This window comes from Larus michahellis, chromosome 2, assembly GCF_964199755.1.
Source record: "Larus michahellis chromosome 2, bLarMic1.1, whole genome shotgun sequence".
NCBI lineage: Eukaryota > Metazoa > Chordata > Aves > Charadriiformes > Laridae > Larus > Larus michahellis.
The window spans coordinates 145,454,126-145,480,739 of NC_133897.1; the positions used below are offsets into that span (position 1 = coordinate 145,454,126).

General features: G+C 37.7%; 1 protein-coding gene across 1 annotated transcript in view; it reads right to left on the reverse strand.

Moving 5' to 3' along the window:
• The window catches only part of STK3 (serine/threonine kinase 3), a 143,208-nt gene that overhangs the window by 70,608 nt on the left and 45,986 nt on the right, over positions 1–26,614 (reverse strand). The window contains exon 7 of the mRNA XM_074577510.1: positions 2,017–2,154. Within this exon, the coding sequence (XP_074433611.1) occupies positions 2,017–2,154 (138 nt within the window). The remainder of the gene's footprint in view (positions 1–2,016; positions 2,155–26,614) is intronic.

A 26,614-nucleotide genomic window follows, 5' to 3' on the forward strand; every position in this document is an offset into this window, starting at 1 on the left:
ATTAGTGGCTGTAAGCAGAGCAACTATGTCAGCCTGTACTTTATATACCATAAAACATTTCTTGATCTATGATGATGAAATGTGGAACAAGGAAAGAAATGTTACTTTTAGCAGGAAGACTAATTTTTAATTCAAGGCCATTTAAAATATCACTTCTTCCTTTAAGACAACATGTGCACGATACCATTTACGTTCATTTCGCTGTCTAGTAAACACCTGCTGTTAGAAAAATTCTGATTTTTGCATCATTGTATGCAAATATAATTTAGACAAAACATAACTCTAAGCACCTCAGAAATGTATCATTAGATATTAAACAATTGTTCCACAAAGAACAGAACTGATGAAGCCTACTGTCCTACACCTATTACCTTTCTTCTCCCTTGATATATTAATTCAATCACTGTCCTTTTTCCTCCATGATCTTTCCCCACAAGCAGTACTTTCATTCCCACTCAGACATACCAACAGCACCTCCAGCTCCATTACACATGCTCCCAAATCCAGCTAGGGGAAAAGGCAACATGTACTTGTGCTGGACACAGTTTTCTGGCCAGTAAGCATGTGGAAAGAAGAACACTGAAGCTTCTTTTTTTTTTCCCCCCTTCTTACTTGCATACATTAATGCAAGTCTTTTCTATCCAGCTGCTGGTCTTCAGCTAACCATACGAACTTCAATTCTTTAAGGTCTCAAGTACCGATTCATACATCATATGAAAATGTAAAACTTTCAATTTTACTCTTTTTGCGGCCTACATTTTGGTGTTTTCACACAAGTTGTGAATTTGATGATCTATTACTGGAAACTACATTGCAAAATTTTCATGTTCTCCTTGTAGTGGAGTTCACTGGAATTTAAATTTTAAAAGATGCTATTGCTAGCTTAGAGACTAGGATGAGTGTCTTACAGGTAAAATTTCAGAAGATCAGATTCTTACGTAGACTTAAGAACAAAGAAACTTAAGAATAGTATTTACCGATAGTAGTGAAAAGCATTAAAACAACAATAAATTATCCAAAAGTTTAATGAATTAGGAATCAGGAAAGTAAAAGGAGCAAAGGATCTAGCAAAATTGTTCACTTCTGTCTCATTATCAAGCAAGCTTATTTACAGGAAATGCTAGATTCCATTTCAATCATCATGGAACCTATTATAATTCTTCTAGAAATCATTTTTCCCCTCCTCTTTCACTACCTTTGTTCTTATTTTTTTTCCTTAGTTACTTGTAGGCTTATTATGACAACTCTGAAGGCAGTGGATAACACAAATACAAACTAAAATGTGCATCCCCTGTAAAATTATGTCCATTTCACAAAGATTAAATCTTTCTTGATGGATTAGCCCCTCCTGTTTCACTTTTTTTAGTTCTTTGAAATCTCCCTGCTTTATTTCTATCTCAGTACCAAAATGATGCAACTGTTAAATTTCTGCAACTACTAGAAGTTCAGGTCAGCGAGCCGGCAAGAGCCTGGCACACCCTGCCCTGGCTCAGGTTGCAGAGGGCATACCGTCAACTGCAGCTCAATTTAAAAGTGCCACTTGGTATAACTCGGCCCAAGAACAAACTCCTTATACTGTCCCTCTGCATCAGATCCTTCTAGGACAGTGAGCAACCTGTCTGCTTAATTTGACATAACCAGAAGGGCAGATCAAATATACCCCATGGGTGGTCCACACTGAGGGGTAACCTGGGCTCAGTTCCTTTATTTAATACTTGCCTAAACCCAGAGATCTATTGAGGGCTTCTAATCACAAAGCAAGGATCCTATTTTAACAGCAAGAACCAGCCCTGAACTACATAAAGAGCAATTAATTTTTAGAAGCGGCACAGGAGAAAAAAAATGGGGGTAGAGATACAGGAGCTGACAGAGAAAAGACCACAAAACGGAAAAGAAATAAGGCATGATAATAGTTAAAATGAACTTTGCCCTTAGAAATTTTCACAACAGTTCTGGTTTGAGACTAGAGGAAAAAAGCCGTAAAACTTGCATTTCCTCAGTAACTTAAAGACTGACCTGTAGCAGCTGTGTTGCTGTAGCTCTTTGTTCAGGATTTTTCACTAAGCATTTCTTCACAAAATCTGTGAATTCATCGGACCAGAGCTCTGGCTTCCGGAAGGTTGGAGGGGGATTTGTAGGAATCATAAAAATAGCCTAGATAAAAATCAAACAACAATAGCAAGTTTAAAACAAAACACATCATCATAGCACTGAAGCCAAGTAAATAAATCGCTTTATCCACCTTTCTTATCAGGCTAAGAATCTGGAAGACAAATCTTAAGTAAGCTAGGATTTCCACTCGGATCGAGATTCAGGAAGTAAATCCATCTGCTACTAATGTAGCTACTTCCCATTAGATTTTCTCTATTTAAACTGTACCCCATTGAGCACATCACTCTTTATTTTATCTATTGCTGTTTATCAGTCTCAAGAGAGGACTTTGTTCTTTTGGAAATTCTTAGTAGAAATGGCAGCACTACTTGTTTAAACAGACACATACAAAGTTGCTGTGAAAAGCTACATTCACCTTCTTTCTTAACTGCATTTAGTTTTATAGCAAAATTGCTTAGGAAATTTGGTAGGATTACTGTTTCCTTTTGCATTCATAATTCTTCAGATGTAGTTTTTAAAACTTGCTTTTCCTAATAAGACTCAGAAACATATGCTAAAAGACCGAAGACAACACTAAAAGATGACAAAAATAAAATAATCACATAACTTGCTTACTAGCAGCAAGAATTTGAAATTGAAGAGACAGCATTTTACCTATGCTATACCTACATTTCACACTGTCAAGAACCATATGCAGATATATTTTTCAATTAGGAAAAAAGATTCATACTATATTTAAAAAAAAACAACGTTTGTCCCACTTAAGATTATATATATATTGTGCCATTTTCTTTATGGTTTTTTACCAGGTTTTCCTCTAATTATATATTTACAGCTGTAGGGGGAAAAATAGCAGTATAATTCTGAGAGACTACTGTAAAATAATTGGGAATTTTGAACTTCTGTATGTCATATCATTGCTTAAGATTTACACATGACAGCAACACACTATTCAGAACTAGGTCTATTGACAGAAATAATAAGCTATTATTTTCTTCTAGAACCAGGTTCAATCAACCATATTTTCCAAAGTGAAAGGGAGTAAAAGCTCTTTGTCTGTTTTTCTACAAGGACAGGCAGAAATATGTACTCAGAAAAGAGGAAAATATTTAAATGAGAGCTTATGCACACTGTTAACGTAGTAGAGGCACCAGGAGCCTGTGTCTGAAACGTGGGGAGAAGGGAGAGGGAGGTTCCTGAGATTTTATCCGTAGCTTCTTAAGAAGTCTGACTGGCCTTGAAAATTGGGTTAACTTGTTCAAACCCTATTTCTAAAATTCTTGTCATACACTGAAGAAAAGCAGAATCCATTCAAAATGATGCAAAAAAACTGCAAAATTAAAGTTTGCTTTAATTCCAATACTTAACATTTACAAAACTCATTTCATTATTTGTCTAATACAAAAATTACAAGAAGAAACCTGGGCATTTTGTTTAATAAAGACATACACTATAATAGCTTTATATTTTCAGTGCGCAGCCATGCCGAACTAGTATATGAAGTCCGATAGGAAACATGGCACTCTATTACCCTGTAATTGGCCTTCCATACCTCACTTGTGAAACAAGATTAATTGCCAGTACAAGTGAAGTACTTCTACTATAAAGCAGTGGCTAACAAATTCAGCTGTTTCTGTCCTTGAAAGTAACGATCTCTTCCGAACTTTGAACTGATGACTTTTAATCTTATCTTTAGCTACTCTTAACAGCTAGTTCTGCAGTAGCTATTGAAAATACGCAGCTGTAACAGGAGACTAGTAACTTCTGTTTCTGTGGTACCAAAATGTATACCTCCTGCTTGATAATAAACATTGACCTGTCTCTCCGCAGGTAAGCAGAGCTTAGTTTCAGAGTCTTACTCAGCTCCAGTGTTCTAGGAAAACCATTTGCCTTTGACAATTATTTTCATCAACTACACAGCAGTTAAGAACCACAGCAAAGAAGTGACTTCTTTATAATTCACGAAGGACAATCAGAAGAAAAAGGGAATTCATGAATCATTCTTTTATGGCAGGCAATAAAAGTCACGAAAGGAGATATTCGAGCGCTAGAGTTAGGGCCCTAAATCCACATTTATGCTTTGTACGTTTGTTGAAAATACCTACTTCAAAGAACACGTGTATTTATTTAATGCTTAAACTGTAGGCTTTTCTAAATCTTGATATGTGTCATGAGCTATGTTAGCTGAAAAAAAGGAGAAACAAGATGTGGTTTTGTACTCCAAGAAAACATATAGAAACTACTTATTCCAAATGTCTAGTCCAACTTGTTAACTACGCCATGCACTTGTTAACGTGTACATCTCCCCCCAGCTCTCAGCACTCCCTTTCATTAACTAGCCTGAAATGCTGGTTTTCAATTCCATCTTGCCCCTCTACTTCCTCATTTTGACTTGCATAAAAGTTAAGCTCTTTCTCTCTTTCAAATCACTCTATGATTTAGCTTGCAACTACTTCTGTTTCCTTCCAAGAAGCTTGCAAAGCAATCACTGGAGAATTATAAAATTGGTCCCAAATCTCCAGGAATAAAAACAAAATGCTTATCGACAGGAACTTATTCCTCATTTTTGCTTCCATTTCTTGTCAAATACATCTTTTCTACCCTAAAAGAACTCTGTCCCATTTTAAAGCAAAACTGAGCTATTTCAGTCACTCTGTTCCATGAGTGTCAAGGGAAGCAGGAGACCTAAGAGACTTGGTTTTTTCATGCTTCTTTCATCTTACCCTATATTTCTCCAGTCCCTGTAGTAATTTTTTGCCTCCACTCCACTTGAAATTTTCTCTAGAAGTTTCCCACAGCTATTGCTATTAGTTCAGCTCTCGCAGTAGGACTGATGGCAATGCTCATACAGCCAGTGTTGGGCAACTGTTGCTTAAAAGAAAAACCAAATATCAGCTACCATCCACCCAATTACATCGGCTGAATTGGCAGTAACGTCTGCGGGAAACATTAGGAGGAAACTGTTCAGCAGAGCGGGCAGGCTCTGACATACTACTAAAGAGCTGGGGCTAACACCTCTCTCTCTCCCACCTTCAACATCACCTTCCATATTTCCCTACATACCTGAGAGAGACTGGCAAGTCTTACTCAAGTAACACATCAAACATACAGCCACGGTGTTAGATCATATGACTCAGTCTTCAGTTTTAACCAGTCATCCTTTACCAAAAAAAATAAATTAATCTCTTAAGCTGCAAGATGGCTCAACCAGTGTTTGTCTTCACCTGCCTGTAATAGAGAGCCCATTCCAAATTTGTTCTGAACTGGCCCTTCCACTCTGAAGCTTGAGCCCATCTCTACTTTGAATCATCTTTCATACAATGCTCTGAGGCAAGTCCTACACCCTGAAGTGAAACCAGGATCCAAGGCAGATTACAGTATATACGTGACAAAAGATGGAGTGGAAGATATCTCACCCAAGGCAGCTTTCAGCAGGCAGTTCTAAATTGGGCACTAGACAATCTAACACAGTTTCTAACATAACTGTTGCCTGGAAGCACTTACCTGCCCGATAACCAGGAGTTACGGTTAAGCTGAATACTGGACTAAGGACCAGGTCTTAAAGGAGAGCAGAACTGCACGAGTCAGCACATTACTTTCTTTTTATTATTCTTAAAGGGCCGAGCATTTAAAATGAAGTCCAGGCTGAAAACATATTTTTTGTGAAGGTTCCTTTATGGACAATTTTATTGGCGTGAAAATGTAATCAGATGAATTATGAAATGCCAAAAGAAAAATGAGACCCTCACATACTGCATTTGGGATTTCCTAATCAGAAAATCCTTGTAGCTCATTCTTTTTGTCAGTCAAGGTAATACATCTGTATTTCACACAGCCCACGAACACATTAAATGATCAACAGTAATATGGTACTATGTCTTTTGGGTTTTAACTCCTTGAATATCTTGCTTCTATTGCTTAGCTTAAATAAATGACTTTTAATAAATAGCAGGAAATCAAAAGAATAACTTTTACTGTTATTATTTGCCCAGTATCATGAATGCAACTGAGGGTGACAGCAAAGATTTTTATATTGTGGCAATTTTATAATTTTCATGCTGTGAAGCTCCATTGCTAGAATCTACAGAGCGAAACTTTTTTTAGAAAGAGAGTATGGATACAAGACACCCGCAGGCCCTTTGTGACTCCATAATTATGCTACGTAGTTTATCAACCTACTGCAGAAAACAAACTCCAAAATACATTTAAACTCAGTAACAGACTTTAGAATACAAAATCCTATGTAAGGTTGAGGGGGTTTAAGTACTGAATACTGTAACATTTTATTAGTTTTAGAGACAAAGAATCAGCTAAAAGACATATTTTCCTCTTTGTGACAGATGCCATAGAACTTCCCTCCCTTCTTGAATAGCCTTCAAAAAGGCTACTGAAACACCACTAATTATTCAATTACACAATTCAACAGCTGTCTAGAAATGAAACACCAGCATGGACAAGAAGGATGAGTATGAGATATTAACAGGTTCTACATTGATTTTGCTTTGTTGAGTTTGTTTTGTTTTGTTTTTTAAATTCAGAACTACAATATTGTTACAGCAAAGTTTTTTGCAAAACTTTGCAACAGTGAAAAAAAAAGTTACTGAACAACGCCTTATGTGTTTAAAGACAAGGAAGTCAATTTATGATCTGCTTTAGGGTAGATAATAAAATTAATTGTTAGAAGTACCCTAAAAATCACAAGCGTCCTCCTCCCATCTGCAAACACAGTAGTTCATGAAGATCTAGTACGCTCACACTTTTTGTGCAGAATTACAAACAAGTCTGGTTCTATCAGACATCTATCAGATACCTGATCCAAGGAGATTCTCAATACCCCCCAAGTTTGATAAAACCCCTAACTGGAATCTGGATGTGTGATTAAAAATACTTGAAAAGCTTCATTATCTTTCTGTTTGATATATTACTTCTGTTGAAGCAGCTAGTACCAATTTTTAGTCTTTTCAGAAAGAAAGATGTGGCTTCCCAGTCACACACCAATTCTTATTCATCCAATTTTATCTTTCTTTTCTTGGTGGTAAGTGCTGTTCTTTATTAATCTCAGTGACAAGAGCCATGTGAACTACAGCGACCAAGACTCACTCAAATCAAAACTCTGCATCCAATGGCCCATGCAGTGATATTTTCTTCTTTTTCAATGCCTGTCTCATACCTTATATATTTCTAACAGAAGTGACTTGAAGAAACGCACTAAAAGAGCACCTTCATTTCAGTTTCGCACAGGAAAAGCTGAACACTTTACTCTGAATTACAGATTAGAAAAATACAAAAGTTGTCAAATAAGTTTCATCCTCTTAATTTATCACTAACCCTTTTTTGAACCTGTGTGTCATAAGAAGCATTTACTGAAGATACGTTCAGTGAATAAACTCTCCAGACTGATCTAGCCACGCAATGGATAACTGCTTCTCCCATATCTTTGCTTGTCGTGGTTTAGCCTCAGATGGCAACAAAGAACCACGTGCCGCTCGCACGTGCCTTCCTAATACAGGAAGGATCGTAAGAAAAGGCAAGACTCTTGGGTTGGGACAAAGGCAGTTTAACAGAACAGCAAAGGGAACAGGCAAACAACAACAACACGGATAGGGGAATATACAAACGCGATTACGGAACCGCCGCTCCCCGCCGCTCGCCGACCGGCCGGACCCGGGACGCCCCAGCCCGCTTTTAAGCAGCAACTTCCTGCCCCCTCCCCCGGCAGCTCAGGGTGGGCGTGGCTCACATGGCATGGAATACCAGGAAAAGTTAACCCTATCCCCACCGGAACCAGGACATTGCTAAAACACATTTTTGGTTTAAGCTAAAATATTGAGGAAGCTGTTACCAATTTAGGGGGAAAATTGTCCATTGAAGTTACTTATTTTTCAGTCGACTTTAATAAGGAATTATCAAAAAAAAAATTTGGAAATGACATCTGAAGAAAAAAACAAAACAAAACAAAACAAAAACCCAAAGAAACAAAAAAAAACCCCACAAAACAACAACAACAAAAAAACCCCACACACAAAAAAACCCCAAAGCAGCAATTATATTATTTTGAAAGCTACATCATCAAAACAGGAAGGAAACACTTTTACCCTTTCAGTCCCTTACTGAAAAACACCTACTCCTAGCAATAAAATTACATTTCCAACATTAAGCAAAAACTTTAAGATTCCCATCCCTGTTCAACCAAAAAGGCACTTTCTTCACTGGGAGTCAGCAATGACTGTTCATCCAACTGAGTAACAGGATGGGAATGCCTTGCTGTTAACATCCATCTGCCTCACAAGCTCCCAGCGAAGCACAGCTAGATTTACCAACACAGGCCCAAGCGCAGGAAGGCAAAAGTGGAGATTTAGTCCAGAGAACTTCTGGACATACAATAATCGATACAGAATTTTTAATGCTAATGAAGGGAAATATACATAACATTTAACATGTAATTCTTTTGTGCTCACCTTGATAGTTCTTTAGTAGTGACCACTGATTAAATCACATATGCAATACTGCATACAGTAAAAATGACATTAAAATTATCTTAGGATAAAAGGACAGACACCTCACATATTAACACTAGGAGCACTTAAAAAAAAATACAAAAAAAACAAAACTCCAGAACAGGAAAAAAAAAACCCACCACAGAAATGTTACCAGTGGTTTAACAGCCATTCACTGTCACAAGCTTCCCTCTGGAATGACGACCTTTGCTGTTCAAAGCAAAGTATGATGCACTTAAGATGTAAAGTAATAAAGTAATAAACACAGAGAAAAGATACATAATGGAAAGAATAATCACATGATTAACAGCAAAGATGGGTTACTGAAAGATAAGCCATTTATATTGACCTGTATATTTATTATTCCTAGTAAGTTCATAACATTTTGACAGCGTTACAATAGGTCAAGAATGTAAAGATACCAATCTCAAACATTTTGCAATAGTAATGTGATTGTAAATCTGCTGAAAAGAATCAACCCTTGCCTTGTTAGCACCGTCACACAAGAGAACTGTGCCTCAAGATTCACCTCTGAACTTACTCTTCCTACTAAAGGTGGGAGTTGAACTTGATGATACTTATGGGTCCCTTCCAACTTGAGATATTCTATGATTTTATGATACTTCCTTTAAAAAAATTGCTTAAAGTTTCAAAAGAATATTACAGATCATGTGTTCTGTGACAACAGTTTGAAGAAATCGGCATTCTAAGGTCGTAATTTCCTTCAGTTTGGGTGGTTTTCTACTGGTTTTAAATAAGCCCACTTATACAACTGTTTTTTAAAACTCATCACTTACAATAACTTTAAAGCTCTACCATATCCTGAGACAAATCTGCACTGGTATATTTAAAAGGCAGAATTTATTGCACTGGCTGTTATCCAATTAACAAGACAAAGAGCAAGCTCCCCATGCTAACTCATCTAAAAGGCTCTTGTCATCTGCATATGTCTGTTCATTATCAAACCCTTTTTTTTGATGAGTAACAAAAATATTTATTACCACTATTTTTTTTTCCAGAAATATCACCTCAGCCTGCTGTCCTATGCCAGTTAGTTTACCAATTTATCCAGGGGGTTTTGTTTTGTTTTTGAAAGTTTCTTGATCTCTCATAAGTGATCACTTGTACTACCCAAAGAGATCTGGAAGCAACTCAACAAATGACTTGATGGAGTTGTATGAAAACAAACAACTCTGTTTATCTGCAGTGGCCTTCTTTTGTTTGCTTATTTCTTCTTCCTCTCCGTTCAAGTCCAGCAGACCTATCAATATTTCTCCAGGCTTTCTTCCAACATATTTAAATAATTCCCTATGATTTGGAGAACTTTTGATGGCTTTTGCCTGTAGGTTTTTTTTTCACCTTGTCCCAACTTTCCATCTTCTATTTTAAAATTTAATGATTTGAGATTTTCTATCCAATTCAGTAGGGCTATTTCAATTTCCTGAACCAAACTCTTCACCACAAATTATTATTGAATTCTGCCATTCAACTGAACGTTGTTCTCCTGCTTCCTTTTTGTTTAGAGACATAACATTCAAGTTCCCATTTCATCTGCAAGGTTACAAACTTATTTATGTCACTGAAGTTACAATAGAAGAGACAGCCAGCACTCTGATCCTCAAAATTCTCCCCTCCCTCAACTTAGATAGCAAGCCTTTAAAGAATGGCAACAAATGCCTTTCAAAAGTCCATAGAAATGAAAAATAAAGCATGGAAATACCTGCAATCTCATGAAGTTTTTTTAATTGTTCTTTGGCTTTGTTGGTTTTTTTTGTTGTTTCTTTGAGGGTTTTTTTGGGGACGGGAGAGTGTTTTTGATAAGTGAAATTACACAATTTTCAAAGCAAAGACATTCACTGAAAACAAAAATAATTTCAGGCTACTCAAGATTTTGTGCTTGAACTACCCCAGGCAGCTAAAAGTTCTGAGGACCTGTTGGGGCGAGTCCAGAGGAGGGCTACAAAGATGATCAGAGGGCTGGAGCACCTCTCCTATGAGGACAGGCTGAGAGAGCTGGGGTTGTTCAGCCTGGAGACGAGAAGGCTCCAGGGACACCTTACAATGGCCTTCCACTACCTAAAGGGGGTCTGCAGGAAATTTATCAGGGAGCATAGCAATAGGATGCGGGATACTGGTTTTAAACTGAAATGAGGGGAAATTTAGATTAGATATTAGGGAGAAATTCTTTACTGTGAGGGTGGTGAGCCACTAGAACAGGTTGCCCAGAGGAGCTGTGGATGTCCCACCCCTGGAAGTGTTCAAAGCCAGGTTGGATGGAGCTTTGAGCAACCTGTTCTAGTGGAGGGTGTCCCTGCACATGGCAGGGGGCTGAAACTCTATGACCACTAAGGTCCCTTCCAACTCCAACCATTCTATGATTATGATATTTTTTTTAATTGACATATACAGGAATTTTCAGAAAAAAAAACATAACTTGCAAATAATCCCATATAGGTACAAACCAAAATAATTACTTAACATTTTATTGACCGGTTATATTGAAAGTTACATCTGCAATAATTATAAGTCTCCAAATTTTTTACAGTGTCCAGGGACATACACCAAAAAAAAAAAAAAAAAAAAATGACTAAAACAGAAAACAAGACAATGAAAGTCAGCAAGTCTTACAAACACACACAAGAGTTTCAAACACCTGAAAGGAACTGCAGCACCATCTGGGACAGTATTTCCAACAATTTCATTCACCAAAAGGAAAACCTAAACGAGCCACAAATTAATTCATGATTGTTGTTCTGAGAAGTACCCTCAATCTCAGCATTGGGTGAGCAAGACACATTTAATGAGGAGGAGAAACAAGCATGCACGTATGTATGCACATGGTTTTTAAGATTTTTTTTTTCAGGGAGTAAGAGTTTTGTAGAGTTGTTGGTTTTTTACAGTAGAAAAAAAAATAGATATTAAGCTGTCTTTAGGCTGAAAGAAGTATCCGATGTAGTGGTTTAACATTCTAATTCAATTTTTACTTGACATAGACTTGGAAAAGAAGATATTGTTAAACATAGTTGTATAGGAGACCTTTTTTTTTTTTTTATAGCCATGGGCAACACCTCCTCTTTCCAACACCATAACACAGCGATGGGGCCATTCTGGACCACTAGCCAATTCGAGGTTCTACCATAGTCCTTAGGAAACTTCACCAATATTTAAGAGCCTCTCAGACCAAATTATATACTATGGCAGATCTTTGCTTAAGAGCCAGGCAACTCACTGCCTAAAGGGTATTTCCCGGCCACAGAGGTGTCCAGGAATCAAAAGAGGAAGAAGATGTCTTCATGAATGCTGTTACCTCTCTCAGATAGAAGCATCCTGCTATCACTTAAATCCACACTTTCACAGAATCCAAGAGATCTAGAACATAAGAGAAGAGTCCTGAACCTGAACAGCTTTTTCTTTTTTTCATTATTGAACTTGAACAACTAGTTCCTTAACAGTTACAAAACACGGAAATGGTTTTGATAGTGCACATTACGTGACTGAATCCAGGGAATAGTATTTTGATTAACTTAGTCTTTTTTCACCATAGTTACTTTTATTTCTGATTCAGTATTACCATGAAAATTCACAGACATAACGCCTTCAAGGTTCCAACTCTGTTGGCCAGACTAAGAAATTTACTTTCCCTCCAAGAAAACTACAACAATATAGCTTACTTTAATAATAAAATCTTTTCTCTTCTTCCCACAGTATTTTCTGCAGTTTATGAGAAAATGAGGCAGTGATTACATCCAGAAATATACTAAACATTTACTGAGACACGAAGTGGAAAAATTGCATTTGCAATTATACTTACTAATAAAAGAGTCAAGGAGTGAGTAACTTATATTTGTGAGAAAAAGCTGTAGTAAACTTGCTGGACATTAAATGTGAAACCTCTGCCATAACCACACACAGTAGTAAAGACAGAAGGCATTCAAGAAATATGCGGTACTTTGTCTTTATTCAGGATACGTTAGACCTCCAGCAGCAGTATTGAGTTCAGTTTTAGGTATCACACTTCAGAGACACGTGAACCAACCAAAGACGGTTCAAAAGAGAGCAACTATAATGCTTAGGTATTTAAAAAAGACAATCTGCAAGGAAAGATTGAATGAATCAAGATTGCTTAGTCTAAAGAGGAGGTGACTATAGTGAGAACATGGTAACAGTTTCCAACGTGTTAAATACCACTTCAAAGGGAGAGAAAATATTTTTTTCAAGTCTATGAAGTTTATAAATGAGTTAAAATTTCAACAAATATTCAGGTTACAGAGTAGGAAAGTTACCAAACTACCTGAGAAGTTCCAGACTTTGTCATTGTATTCTACCAGAAATTATAGACAAACACAGTTTCAGAATTGTATGATCAAAATGTGGGCATGTGTTTCAAAGATCTTTTCCACTATCACCACCTCCCCATTTGCCCTGTGTTCACGCAAAATCATGCGGTCTCAGAAGACACAGTATTTTCCCCATGTCTAACCTGAAAATTCAGTAGATGAGTACATTACAGAAAGACTAAATAAAATGAAACTCCATGTGTATCCTTCACAGGTTGCTCTCTCTCCCTGCAGCACCTCTTCTGCCTCTGATTTTACGTGGGTTATGTAAGGACTTACAATTAAGAGTCAATACTTCAAGAGATTACAGGTAGCACACAAGACAGCAGAAATTTAACCTAGTCATGTCACAACTAGAATAGCCTTGCTATAATAATCTCCACATTGTGAATTTAAAAACCTACGGGGGCTGACAGCCCACTGGGATGTCCAAAGGTGACTTTGGTAATAAAATAAAATAAATAAAATAAAATAAATAAAATAAAATAAGAGGATTATCATGTCTGGTCACCCCAGGTACAGAAACAGAATGAGCATGTTTAACGGAAGAAACAGGAAACACAATGGAAAAATGCTCACCACAATGTTTGCTGCTTCCTACTTCACCACTTAACAATAGCAACAGATGAATAGGTGATAGCAAAAGCCAACCGCCAGCACAAAGAAATATGACCCATTCACTTGCAGTGTTCAGACTAAGAACTAAAATTAAACTGATAGATTACAATATTCAAGATATTAAATGCCTACATCCCACTGAAATAATGGAAATTTCCAATTAATTACAGATTTTCTAGTCTATGAAAGAGTAACTATTAAGTTCTTACATCTTAAAGGTCCGTCTACTTTCAAGCAAGGAAGGAAAACAACTTCTCTTGTCTCTACTCCACTGACTGAGAATGTATTCTCCACTGAGAGAATACAAGACTCAACAGCGCTGCTTTCCCAGCTACCAGGTACATACAGAGAACAGTGTTACTGTCCTTGCCTAGCTAGTATTTCCAATATTCTCCCTAATAGCTTCATAAAAATATAATTTACACTGTAGCCCCTTACCCCTTAATTTCATTGCTAGATTAGTGTAAACATCTACATCCTTTCCTGTAAGGAAATGTAGTTGCTAGAACAAGTCCAACTTTTTTCACCTTGATAGGCCAAAGTAACAAGAGGCATCACAAAGTAAAATCTGGACATTTTAATGCTGAAATAAAAAGAGAAGTATAACCAATGCACAGTACTACTTACACAATGACACTAGTCTTACATTTTAAACAAGTAACACCCCTTTTAAACCAAAGTGAATAATACAACTACAACATCGAAGTCTGAGTTAAAATTAAAATATAACACTGGAACTGATACTTCAGTTCCTCGTGGCACTTTGTTACCTTGGTAGGTGAAACAATTGCTCCCTGAAACAGAAAGCAAAAAATATGAACTACGTAATGGTATTCAAAAGTAATCCTACCAAATGACAAAAGTAAAATAATATACCAAATTCTGGACAGGCTAGGTAGATTAAAAAGAAATTATCTTTCTGAATAACTGGCACAACATACATCCCAAGAAAGATCCTTCCAGAAGGGAAAAAGTTCCAAAGAGAAAACATACAGACAAAATTCAAATGCCAATTATTATTATTTTTTGAAAGAAGACAGTAAAAAGGTAAAATGAACTGTGAGCCAAAGTTGGCTCCCTGCATCTTCAGTTTTATTTATCAAACTGAAAAATCTCTCCAACTTTCTCTTTTCCTGTATAAGACCAAAACTATGAGATGTTCTGTTTGTATTACAATTACACTAATTCAATGCAGGTCACTTGCTTTTTACTGAGTCCAGATGACATTTAGTAAGCTAAACATGGGCCAATTACCTTTAAAAAAAAAAAAAAAAAAAAAGAAGGGGGGGAGGCCGACCGCCGCTGGGTAGGTCATACAGTGGCTACAGAATACAATTGCTTGAATTACATTTTGACTAACATCAAACACAGAACCAAAGCTAAAAACTACCTTTTTTTTTCTGCATGCCTTCTGGATTTCTCACATTGAAATATACTAATTTAAAAGCCACCTCTTTCCCACTCTGAGGTGATAGACAGGAACAGACTCACCAGAAGTTTTTGTTGTTTCCTCTTTCTCCATTCAAGTTTAAAAAAAAGCATTTTTAATATTCTAAGAAGTATAAACAATGTAGTTTCCACTTTATTTTTAATATCCCCAGTGGCTAACTAACCTTTTCAAGCTTGCTCATTTGAACTTGACACAGTAAAAAAGAAAAACATAGCGCTGGAGATTTAGTGAACACTAAAAATAATAATGGTCTAAGCCTCTTCTATTTCTGCAATAACATTTGTATTCCTAAATCAACCTGAACTGCCATGTAATTAGCCATACAATAACCTTTACTGATAATACAGAGAAACTAGTTCCAGAGGGGCAGGAAAATCCTCAAGCTTATCTCCAAGAAGCAAATAAACAATATGTCTTTGTTAATGTATTAGTCATGATCAAGGACTGAATCTTTTCTGACAAAAACACTAACTATAAAATGATAACTAGAATGTATGCTACTAAATGAAACACCAATCTAGTCTTAGTGTAACTGACTGCAAAGCTGCTAATGGTATTCTTTCTAACCACAGCTGTATTTAGCACCTTTTTTTTCTCAGAAGTTTTCCACTTCTCAAACAGTAGTAACAACTGCTAAAGTAAAATTTGATATGTATTATAAAACAGTAGCCCAGTTAGTCACTTATTCTATAAACACACTGAACTATGCAAGTTAGTTATTATTTGTATCATCTCAAGTTTTGTACCCATCTCTACTTCCTCACAACATGATCAGCTCAGCTTTTAACAAAGTTCACCCAATACAGGAAACAGGAGCATAACACAACACACACTAATTAGATCCCGTTATGCTAATGGCATCTAATGCTAATTAGGTGTCTTCCAGACTTAGTCATCATCTTCAAAATATTGCACACCCTAGAGGAAATAAACAGAAGTCATGCAGATAAACTACTTAGTTGAACGTACATGGTATCACTCTACAGGATCAAGGACAAATAAAAAAAAGAATTCTCCATGTAATGAAAAAAATCTCATAGTGTAAGATGTCACATTTTGAGGCCAGAAGATATACAGACACTGAGACAAAAGAATCCACAATAGTATGAATGGTCCTTACATCTAAATTACTTTGCTTAAACCAAGTTTTAAATAAACTTAAGGGACAATATAAATTAAAAAAAAAACCCAAACACAAAACAACAAATGAAAAAATAGCACGCATCTATCATGATTCCCAAATTATTTAGCCTGGAATATTTTATTGCAATGCTGACAAAATTTTATGGGTTTTGGTCTGATCTGTGGTCTCTGTTGTACTGCCCTGTCCAAACACTTACTTATTAATCACATTCTCTAAATTTTTGTTAGGGTCTCATTTAACCTATTGCATTTTGTTCCATTCAGACATATAACATAGCTTCCCTACAATGACTGACACCGCAGAGAAAAAAAAAAAAAAAATTGAAAGCAAAGCCCTGTTACTGTAGCTACACACAGGATTCCTTCACAAACAGTTTAGGGAACAAAAATTTACAGCCTATACTACTGGAAAAATTTAGCAGTTTAGCAATGTGGCTGCTGCAATCACTCAAGTATGCAAACAATATAGCAATGGTTGAAGCACTGAATAGAAATGTTCCTATCGTATAAATGGGCCATATCATACCCTTAACTCCTAGCAACTTGTCCCCAGTTTATACAAAAAGACCTCAAGGCAGACAGGGGGAAGGAATTTTGAATGCAAAGGTTCTTCAAGACATGGCAGCCATATACAGTTACGTGTAAACGGCCTTTCTCCTTCAACAGATATGTTAGCGTTCGTGCTCCTGGCTCTTCTAGCAATATGATACCAAATAAACTACATAGTTCACATGAAAAGCATCTCAAAGAGCATCTTACCAAGACTCACCTTGCTTGAACAGCTGCTGAATGGCAAAGTACTTTATAGTACATGTATGAAACTACCAAGTGAAGGCTTTACAGATCTCAGAAAGGTACACTGAAAATGCTGAAGATCTCACCTCTCTCTCTTGCTCTAATTGTTCATTCCACTCAAGCAGCTTCACAGAAATTCCTCTATCCAATACGGTGATCCCCAGCTTGAGATAACAGTATCTAAAGAGCTCCCTATAGCAGAGACAATAGAGGCAAGATACTCATAAGCAAATAGAAAAATAAAGCATGCCTGACGTCTATAATGTTAGAGAAGGGATACATGCAATTTTGAAAAAAGTATCATCTGGTTAGCTTCCAAACATAAGAAAATAATAACCTAATCCCAATAAAAATCTGCACAAAGACTGACAAAATTAATCAAACTGCTCCATTCCTCTGCAGATCCAAGGTCAACAAAAAGGAAGACTATTAAAAGGCGCAGATGGAAGCAAATGACTACAGACTTGAAAGAATTTCTGATGGATATCACAGAATCACAGAATGGTTGAGACTGGAAGGGACCTCTGGAGGTCATCTTGTCCAACATAGCCACTCAAACAGGGCCACCTAGAGGCAGTTACTCAGGACCATGTCCAAACAGCTTTTGATTACCTCAGGTATTCTCCAGGACACTTCCTAGCTGAACAGGGCTCCCAGCACTCAAATACAGTATGACTGAAGAAAAACAGTCCCTCGTGGAAACCAATAAATGGAGAAGTAACACAAGTGATAAAAATCCTAAAGAAAAAGCTTGATATGGAATAGGGAGAATTGTTACTTCCTGTAAATTTCCAAAGCAAAAAGACCTCCTTTGGAAGTCCCCATCTCAAAGGGTAAGTCTTGAAAGATTGCCCCAGATCCAAATTTTTCTGAAAACTGTCAGAAGCTGTTCCTGAGAAATATTATACTACTGTATATACCTGGAGTGAAAAGATAAAAATTGAGCATAATGAACAAACAGCTTCATAGGGACTTGAACTTCTCTTGCGTTCTTGCATCCTTCCTTTGCCAGTGTTCCTCAGGAGACCTACCCTAATCTGGGAGAAAGCAATCTCTCTTAGAAGATTGCTCCTTTTGGTCACATGTACATATAATGTCTTCAGGCCACAAAGGAGCTCTTATGTCCAGAGTTTCTGATGTGAATGATGAGAGGTGGATGATAGTGTCATCATCTTGTTAGAACAGGATGAAGACTGAAGCTATACCAGGCAACCTCAGTCTCAGAGACGCTGTCAAAGTTAGTTATGAGCTAGCACAGTGTGGATGCGAATTCCAGACGTACAGTCCAGTCATCAAGACCAAAGCAATACACTAATATAAAACAGAGCCACCATAAGTTTTTGCATTAAGAGTGCCATGACTGTACTTACAAAATCTACACCTCTACTAGTCCTTCAATTTCTCTGCAACGTTATTTCCTCTATCACTGTATTTAGAGCTGATATCTTCCCTCTGCAACCCTACACATTTAGCCCAACACCAGGCTGCAAAGTGCACCCGAACCCATTTCAAATCAGAAATGGGTGCAACTGAATTGGAAGACAGCAAGAGCTGGAAAGCTGTTGAAGACTACTGGCTCAAAATTCAGGCAGACAAAGGCTGGGCACTCTGCCTGAAGACACAGCGCTCCGCCTGAAAGCACTGAGTACAAGTGATAAAGCAAGGGCTTCTCTAGAACAGGCAGCAAGACCAGAAAGCACAGAGGGTGATATGCTGATTGTTCCTCCTGCTGTTTCTCTTGGCTCCTTACAAGGAATTATGTGGGGTGATGTTCTGAAACAATGACTCAAAAACAGCATAGCACACTCCAGAGGGCTTTTCCTGTAGCAAAGCCGAAGGCACTGCATAATCAAGGCCCCCAACAAGTACAGTATTCAATGAATTATCTTCTTTGTCCATAAATGGATATGCCCACTGAAGAAGGGAATAACCCTTCATAACTTAAAGGGAACATAAAAACATAGCTAGGAATGCCATAAAGATGATTAAACAAGCTATTCAAGCAGGATAAAGAGCATTCACTTGAAGAAAATTTCACTTATTTTAAGTGGGCCTTGATCTGGATGAGGGGATCGAGTGCACCCTCAGTAAGTTTGCAGCTGACACTAAGTTGGTTGGCAGTGTTGATCTGCTTGAGGGTAGGAAGGCTCTACAGAGGAATCTGGACAGGCTGAATTGATGGCCTGAGGCCAAAGGTATGAGGTTCAACAGGCCAAGTGCCAAGTCCTGCACTTGGGTCACAACAATCCCATGCAGCACTACGGGCTTGGGGAAGATTGGCTGGAAAGCTGTCTGGTGGAAAAGGACCTGGGGGCGTTGGTCGACAGCCAGCTGAATATGAGCCAGCAGTGTGCCCAGGTGGCCAAGAAGGCCAATAGCAGCCTGGTGTCTATCAAAAATAGTGTGGCCAGCAGGACTAGGGAAGTGATTGTCCCCTACACTCGGCACTGGTGAGGCCCCACCTCAAGTACTGTGTCCAGTTTTGGGCCCTGCACCACAAAAAAAAGACACTGAGGTGCTGGAGTGGGTCCAGAGAAGGACAACGAAGCTGGTGAGGGGTCTGGAGCACAAGTCTTCTGAGGAGCGGCTGAAGGAGCTGGGGTTGTTCAGCCTGGAGAAAAGGAGGCTGAGGGAGACCTTATCGCTCTCTACAACTACCTGAAAGGAGGCTGTAGCCAGGTGGGCGTTTGTCTCTCCTCCCAAGTAACAAGTGACAGGACAAGAGGAAATGGCCTCAAGTTGCACCAGGGGAGGCTTAGTTTGTGTATTAGGAAAAAATTCTTCACAGAAAGGGTTGTCAGGCATTGGAACAGGCTGCCCAGGGAAGTGGTGGAGTCACCATCCCTGGAGGTATTTAAAAGGCGAGTAGATGTGGCGCTGAGGGAAATGAAATGGTTTAGTGGTAACTTGGCAGTGTTAGGTTAACGGTTGGACTCGATGATCTTACATGTCTCTTCCAACCAAAATGACTCTACGATTTTAAGCAGCAGCAAACTCCATAGACAATCCTAAGTCAGCTGACTTAGAAAAGGAAAGGGAGATGCGTGATTTCTCAGCCCTTCCTTTATACGCGTGAAATGAAAAAGAGGGAGTGTGAGCATGCCTGCTACAGATTGCTGGGCTGTAGCATCTTGCTATGTTAGATACAAGCAATGATTTAGAAAGGAACCACGTAAAGAGAAAAGACAAACAAACAATTCAGTTGCTTGAGCTGAAATTCAAGCATAGACTAAACTAAAAAGTTGATCTTAAAGACAGCAGCAGAAGTGTTAGATAGAATAAGTTCAGGATAAATTCATTCAGATTCAATGCCTGTAATTATATTTTTCATACGATAATATCCAATGACTGGAAGTCAAAGTTAAAATGTTTTCATGTGAATCTGCCTACCAGTACAGACAAATACAGAAAGATTTACCAGGATCTCTGATGAACTCTGCTCCAAAGGATATATTTGACATCCACTTAATGGTGGGAATGTAAAACAAGACCCATGTAAGCAACAAACATTTTCTACACAGTAGTTTAGCATTCCCAAGGCATCCATTCTTAGCAATAAAACTGACAGAGCCTCAGTTTCATAACAGATGGAGATTTAAGTTCATGATAGCTCTTAGGCATAAACATTTCTTAAAGAGCTATATAGACACCAACAGTTCATGCTGGTGTGCTCAGCAAGAAGACATCATGCAAGTCACTGAACAAACAATGCCTTCTGAGTGTTGGTAAGCATAGAGATTAAAAAAAATAATTAAACAACAACAAATTAAATGCCCACCTTTTTGCCTGCCTGAAAATATGCAGCTGTAACAGGGTATTATTTGCAAATATTTATATAATCAACTCACACGTGTGCATGTGAATATATATGGAGTTCTTTGACATCTACCCATACGTATATATCCCTGTATACAAAAAACTAACTCCATAGATACACACACATGTGAGTTCTTTGATTATAGATATTGAGAGTTATATAGAGATTTGATATATACGCATATATCTCTCTCAAAGACCTAACTCCATACAGATATATATATAAAATATCAGTAAAAATAAAAATTCATTGTTTTCTTCACCTTCACTCAATGGAGGCAGGTTTCCAACATGTTTGGAAGTAGCCTGTAACCATGGGAAAGAAATTACGAAGAATACAATGCTCATTTTTGTCTGAAAATCCTGAGGCTCCTGACCATCTATTTCTCTTCTGAAGCAAGTTTTTTAAATTCATTGCTCTGCCTCTGAACAAGATTTGCATGTATTTCCCTATCAAGGCTGTCTCTACCGGAGATGAAGCGTAACTCTAAAGTACATGAGCACAAGGTACAGTAGTAAAGGAAGGGTGAGTTCTTACTATGTATCCATTACACCCCATTAGCTACTCACACGCACACTCTGACCTCACAGCCACCAGTTTTTTTTCCTTAGGAAGCTGGCACGCAGAGACAACGAAATACAACAGAAACAAGTACTACTAGAAACTCTGAAAGCAGAGGTTCCCACAGTGAGGAGATGACCATAGCTGGGTTCTCATCTTCACTAACGTTCCTAACACACTGCAGCTCAGTCAGTCATAAAAAATACCAAATTAGAGTCAGGTGCAGTATGTCTTCTTCCTCCAATATGCAAACTTCACACATATGAAGGCCAAAAATGTAATTCAAACAAAACCCCACACACAATTTTCACAGATGTGGAGAAAGAGCAGCTGTGTGAAACAGAACTGCAAACTCTCAAGAAGGAGACTTTGCCAAGCTTCACCCCTCTGGCTTTACTTGTCTTTTCTCTCCCGCCTGCTGGAGAGCTCACCTTTGCCAAGACAAAGCACGAGGCATAAGAGAGGAGGTGGAAGAGAGGAAAATTCATGTGGAAATCGGTGAAAACGACAACAGTTCTGAGCAGATCTTGCTTGACCTTAGCAACACAGACTGAGCATCAAAGTCTGGCCTCAAATTACGGTGGGAGACCAGCCAACCATTACTCTAGCTCAAAACAAGGCCATCTAACACCCTCCTCTTCCAGAACGCATCCCACACCTGCCAAAGAACAAAAAATCTTTTTTTGAGAACCACTGGTCTATGAATTAAAAGTACTGGTTAGAAACAAAAAAGCTAAGCATACATATTTTAATTGTCTATAACAAGTCACCTTCATTTTAGTAGTGAATACTCAACCAATTTCTTTAATTAAATTATAAATACACTTAAGGATAAATTGAAGAAATGAAAACATAGACCTTATCTCATAAATTTGCCAGAATTTCCGTGAAGAACAGCATTTAAAAACAACACACCTTACCTTTGCATGCCACCCAGCATTGGATTTCTCTGACATTTGGACTCAATAACACCTCATACATATAAATGACTCTCTCAAGGAAGGAAAAGCCACCTTTGGTAGACTATCATTGGAATGGTTATTTAAACCCAGTAATCAACAATTCTTTCAAATTCTTATCATATTACCGATTTTTTATCAGAAACAGATGTTAGCAGCACAACTTAGTCAGAATTATTGAACAACTTTTCTTTCAATTTCATAACAAATTAGGCAATGCTTAGTTGATGCATCTGAAAAAAGTTACAGAATCGCAAGCCCTAAGGCACTGCACTGGGTGTCATAATTTAAACCACCACAAGCTGAAATGCAAAGGTATTAGAAACATAACATTTTACTCTGTGGAACAAATTTCTATTGCAGATGATAATCTTTATTTGTTAATAAATTCTGCAGTCTCAGCAGCAACCAAAAGCTACCATTTCAATGTCAAAAGCCTAGCAGAATTCTTACAAACTTAATCCTAAAATTTCCTGAATGTTTACAAATAAGTACTGAAACATAAAAAAATAATTAATTTTATTTATTAAAAGCAATCTCGGGCATAGCGACCATGAAATGACAAAGCTTTCAATTTGTTACACGAAAGCAAAAGAACAGCCAGTGAAGGGAATAATGCAGAAGTCACCTCACCTTTTGAGTCTACTACAGCAGTTAAGCCTAGGTAACAATTCTCCAATTTAAATAGAATAGAAGATATTTTCAGTGGTTGTCTTTAGCTCCAGATTTTGTGTCTTGGTCCCCAATAATCCAGTTTACTGCCTTTAAATTCACTCTGCAAGGCTATTTATAAAAACGTAATTGTCAAAGGATACCAAAAGAAGTGGAGATTTTTGTCATTTTGTCAATGCTGAAATTCTGGAGTGTGAAATTGCTTATTTTAGTAACATGCACTGAGAGCATTTTGATCAAAGTAATGTTATAAAAGGAAAAAAAAGTTACTGTGTAATTGCCAGGGTTGCCAGTCTCCATGTGTCTTCTGAAAACTGTTATGAGTTAACTGTGCTACAAATATAATTACAACATTCACTGTAGACCGGTTTCTTCTGTTAACAGTAAAGGTTAATTTTATGGAAAACAAGTTCCCTTGAGGTCTGAAAGAAAGCCGAGCCAACCATGTTTTTATTTTCTGAATATAGGCAAGTAATCAAGGTAACATCCTAACTAGACTATTAAGCAGCAGTGGGAAAAGAATGTATTCAGTGTGTGAAACAATACCTGGAGGACACATCTGGCCCTTAATGGTTTATGAAAATGAACATTATACCCACTGACTTCATCCATAAGAAAAAGATAAAGTACTAAAGAGTTAAGAACAAACTCTACAAAAAGCCAGCCAATGAGCTCAAGTTGTCTCAGGAAGCCCAAATGTGCTACATCAAGATCTATACCTGTAAGGATTGTCAGAGATATGAAGTCCAAAATATAGAGTCCTAATGATTTTGTTGGTTTGTTTTTAAATCTGAAGTTAACACCACAGTTCAAGCACTATTATTTGGAAACATAATTTTACCCTCGCTCTGCAGTTATGTTAAAATATTTACAAAGCAAGAGGTGATAAAGAAAAGGAAACAAAAATGAAGGGGAAGACTGTTTTCATTAAAACTTTCTTTCCTGCCTATTCTGTTAGTATTAATAACCCCCAGGGGCACCAAATACTGATTTCCTTTTTTTCAAATATGTGGAAATTGACTTGTATGATACTGTTTGCTGAAAGCAAAGCATGCCTAAATACAGGCAAGTCTTTTTTAAATCACCTGTCAACCACAGATGTAAAAAAATAATTGCCACAGGGATCACTTAATCTACCAACAAAACACTTTTAAGAGGCAGAAGAATCAGAAACAGATATAGTTTTGATGCGAAAGAGATGCTTGTAACTGTATCATTTTTTCAAGAACACCACACATATACAATATAGAACAAATCTAATGTGAAAGGGCCTGCTTTGAGCCCTCCTGCATAAATCAAAGTCCACAAGCAAATGCGCAAAAGCAGGTCTAATGAGAATAGTTTTTGTGAACAGTGAAAAATGTGTTGTGAAGTAATTTACATGTTCTGCATGATTCAGAAATAAAGGTTGGGATTAAATCTAGACTACAAGAATGTCGTTAATCTCCTCCTAGTTTCTTTGGTGGGGCAAGGAACACCAGAGGCTTTTGATCAAAATGACTGATCTGTCTCGAAAGGAACTGAACTCATCATTTTGAGAGAAAATTACCCCCATCTCAAAAAAAAAAAAAAAAAAAAAGCTTTCTATCAAATCAGAAATTTGAATCAGCTCAGTGATAATACCAGACAACTTTGTCAGGTACGACAAGCCCAAGATATCATAAAACACTAGGTGCAAAAATCCTCACATACCTTAGGGGTGTTCCCTTCCATGGCAGCAAGATGAGTTGATTAAATTTTACACTTTTGTTAAGTTGGGAGAAAAACATAGCAAAGTTGTTTAAGTTTTGTGATTATTTTCTCAATTATTTTTCTGAAAGCTGCTTTTTTTTTTTACTTTAGGAAGTATTTTAAATTTCTCTTTACACAGTTCAAACTTGGAGAATTTTTGTCTTATGTTACAGCCATTTTGTCAAAGTTTTCAGAATAACCCTGCATAACAAAGGTTGCAATTGAAGGTGTGATTGTGCCATTCTGGTATAGCTGGAATGAATGGAGTCAAGTCATGGTAATACCAATAAGTACTGCGTTCATTAAGTTTGCCCAGGTCCCTTGGCCAGTTGTCCCACGCTGCTGTTGCACCACCTAATCATTGTTATTGAGACACATGCTAGATAAAACACATCCAGCATCGACGTGTTTGTTAGTACTACAGTCATGCTTGTGCTGTGTAGCCATATTATGGACGTGTTAATCCAACTGATTTTTATCAAGGCTCCTTTCAGACAACGCTAAATCAGCTTTAAGAATCTTAATGCCAAATCAGAAACACTGCAACAGAACACACTCTCGCCTCCAGTAAATTAATTGAAAAAAGAAATTTAATAGGTTAAACTTCGTATCAGCTAACTTTATGTTGAACCAAATCCTAATCTACCCTCAACTGGCATAAAGTCAACAAGCCAGCAGCAGAAATACCGCAGCGTATGCTTTAGCCACTTAGAGAAACACACTTCCGTGTCTACCTCAGTCCAGGCACTATGAATGAATCCAGTGTCAAAGATTATGAACTACAGCCTGAAACAGCAGGTATTTTTTACATAGAGAGAGGTAAACACGTAAACGAGCTCAGAGGCCGGGTGTGTTACTTTGGCTACAGACGCAGCTAGCACAGTGTAGGGCTTCTGAGCTGGAGCCAAGCCACACGTTGCCCTCTGAGGGCACTGCTGTCTGAGCACCCAGCAACTTTTCAACACCTAGACAGACAGACATGACCTTTGGCTTTGAGCCTATCCTACTGTTCATCCAGGGCTACGGCAGTAAGACCTTTCTCCAGTACCATCAGCTTGCTGTAGTATTTCCAGGCTAGCAAGAACCTTCTAGCTACTGCATACTCCACATATTTTCACACCAAGAAAGTGGCATTACATCCAGTTGCTCCAGAGTCACCATTTATACATAACAATTCACATGAATGCAAGAAGGATCAACTTTTAAAGAAACTTTGTACTGATTTCTCTACACAATTCAATCTGACTAACAACACTGCTGCATTCATTAAAGCTCCTCTTTTAGTTTGTTTTAAAAATTAGGAACTTACACATGCTAATTTTCACCCCCAAAAATCAAATGCTTACTGCATCTCAATATCAAAAAAATACAGTTTGCATAAATTAGTTGTATTGTTCAGAGAAATATACAAAAGGCAAGACAGAGTAACGTTCCTCTCTCATCTGACAAAAAAATCAAAAGTATTTAACGTGCACACACAGTTGCTCTGGAGAAATGTAAAAGGAGAAGAGAATGGGCAAAGCTCACTCATATCTGTGTGTACCTGCCCAATATAGACATTGTCCTCTGTCCCAAGGTCAGACTTCAGGATTACTACATTTCTTAAGGAACATCCCGGTTGAAACAGATGACTGGTTTTCAACACACACATGTCAGTTTGCCCATAAATCTTGTGCTACCTGTTTTACATTTACCTGTGTAAACATTCATAGCATGAAAAAAGGAACAGCAGCAGATAGAATACTGGGCTGCCACCTCTACTGCCAAGACTACAGTCATGGCACCAGGATGCTGGTAAGTACCACAGCGGCCATCATAAGTTCTCTTGAATTCCATCAGAGGTCCTCCCCACCAAAACAGTCTTTTCTGAGAACAGATCACTTCATTACCTCCCAAAACTATTCTAAATTTCTGGGGGAGAA